The sequence below is a fragment of the Papilio polytes genome, unplaced genomic scaffold (assembly GCF_000836215.1).
Source record: "Papilio polytes unplaced genomic scaffold, Ppol_1.0 DF821733.1, whole genome shotgun sequence".
NCBI classification, from domain to species: Eukaryota; Metazoa; Arthropoda; class Insecta; order Lepidoptera; family Papilionidae; genus Papilio; species Papilio polytes.
This window is the reverse complement of record NW_013527471.1, coordinates 1,385,004-1,386,667: the sequence shown is the minus strand read 5'-3', so window position 1 is coordinate 1,386,667 and position 1,664 is coordinate 1,385,004. Positions and strand designations below refer to the sequence as shown.

The 1,664-nt window shown below is 38.6% G+C and overlaps 1 protein-coding gene across 1 annotated transcript in view; it reads left to right on the top strand.

Annotated features, from left to right (window-relative positions):
• The window catches only part of LOC106108219 (RB-associated KRAB zinc finger protein-like), a 7,519-nt gene extending 6,201 nt beyond the window's left edge, over window positions 1–1,318 (top strand). Inside the window, exons 12-14 of the mRNA XM_013289320.1 lie at window positions 281–287; window positions 348–484; window positions 949–1,318. Of these exons, the coding sequence (XP_013144774.1) occupies window positions 281–287; window positions 348–484; window positions 949–1,318 (514 nt within the window). The remainder of the gene's footprint in view (window positions 1–280; window positions 288–347; window positions 485–948) is intronic.
• Window positions 1,319–1,664: the final 346 nt, after the last annotated feature.

The window sequence follows — 1,664 nt, the reverse complement described above, 5'->3', positions numbered from 1 at the left end:
CTGCATGCATGCAACTGTGCTGAAATTTCGCAAACTAAAAGAATTCAATCGTAATAAGTGGTACCAATAAGGGTTATTACGGTTTTTTTTTGTTAATATTTGCAAGTTGTTGTTTATGTTAGCTCTTGACAGCGATTCTGTCTGCATGGAATTAATAAAGATTTTAGTAATTAGACTGAATACTTCCAGACTATAATCTATATTTATGACTTCTATCGAGATCTGTTAAGCCGTTTTGGAGATACGTAGAGAAACGTCCATATATTCAAAATTTTGTTAGATATCAGGTTAAATGTTATGTGTTTTTGTTTGGATTTTACTAATACAATTAATTCGTTTAAAATGAGTGTGTATATTTGCAGACGCACACGGGGGAGAAGCCGTTCCTGTGCCCGCAGCCCGCATGCGGGAAGCGCTTCACGCAGAGCAACAGCATGAAGCTGCACTACCGCACCTCGCACCTGCACCATCCCTATCCCAAACGGTAAACGTACTATTTACTTCACCCACTAGCTGTCGCCCGCGACTCCCTCCGCGTCAAATAACTTAAAAACTACTGGGACGATTTCAAATTCTTGCGCGAATAAAAAAATATGTTATCAGTGAATAACATAGGCTACATTTTTACTATTTTTATTTAATTCTACGCGGAATGTATATCGTAAAAGATTTAGAAATAAAACTATTTTTAACGGAGACATGTGTATTGGTAAAATATGTACAGAAAAAGACTAGAAAAAAAGTGATGACGTCGACAATGTGTTCTAATTTTTAATTTCTTCTTCTTTTCTAATGGCTTGACTCTAAAAACGTATAATAACTCCTTGAACACGGACTAAGTCGCGAGCAACGGCTAGTCAATACATACGTAACTAATTGTTCTCGTGCAGCGTCATCCGCATCAAATTATTTAAACTCTCAAATCAAATCTTATTAAATGATTTCCAGATCAAGAACAAAGAAGAAGATAGAAATAATAGACAATATAGAGATAGAAGATAGTTCAGAGGAATCCGACGATAGTCTGCCGGAAACTGACATTGTAAACCCTCTGATAGAAGTCAGTCTGGAACAAGTCAGTCCCAGTCCGGGACATGTCAGCCCCAGTCCCGGACAAGGTAGCCCCAGTGTGAGGCAGGTGGATGTCGAGTTGTGTCAGGAGACGGCGCTGGTCAGCAGCAGCCTGGAGCTGGTGCACGAACCTCTGCCCGAGAGACATCCCGCTGATGACACAATACATTATTTAACATTGTCTTATTTCTGTGTTTTATTTCTAATTCCTTTTCCATTTGTACTAAAGACAGCAATAACTGGATAAGTATAAAGATTCTATAAGTAAGAAAAATATCACATTCGCTTATATATTCGACATATTCCATTAAAACTAAGACATTAGAGGATAAATAAAACAGGGAACAACAACCAAAAATGTTCACCGGAACTTTGTACGGTGCAACCTCAATGTGTGACACGCCGAGGCCGAGACGTTACTCATTTGTATTTATAACGAACTGTTGCCCGCAACTTCGTCCGCGTAGTATTAGAAAACATACGAACTATATAAATTATAAATAGCTACGTATCCCTCGGGAACCGGACATTTCTGGGGGATAAACCTCATCCCATGTGTACTCCAGACTTTGTTTTATATCTGTGCCAAATTT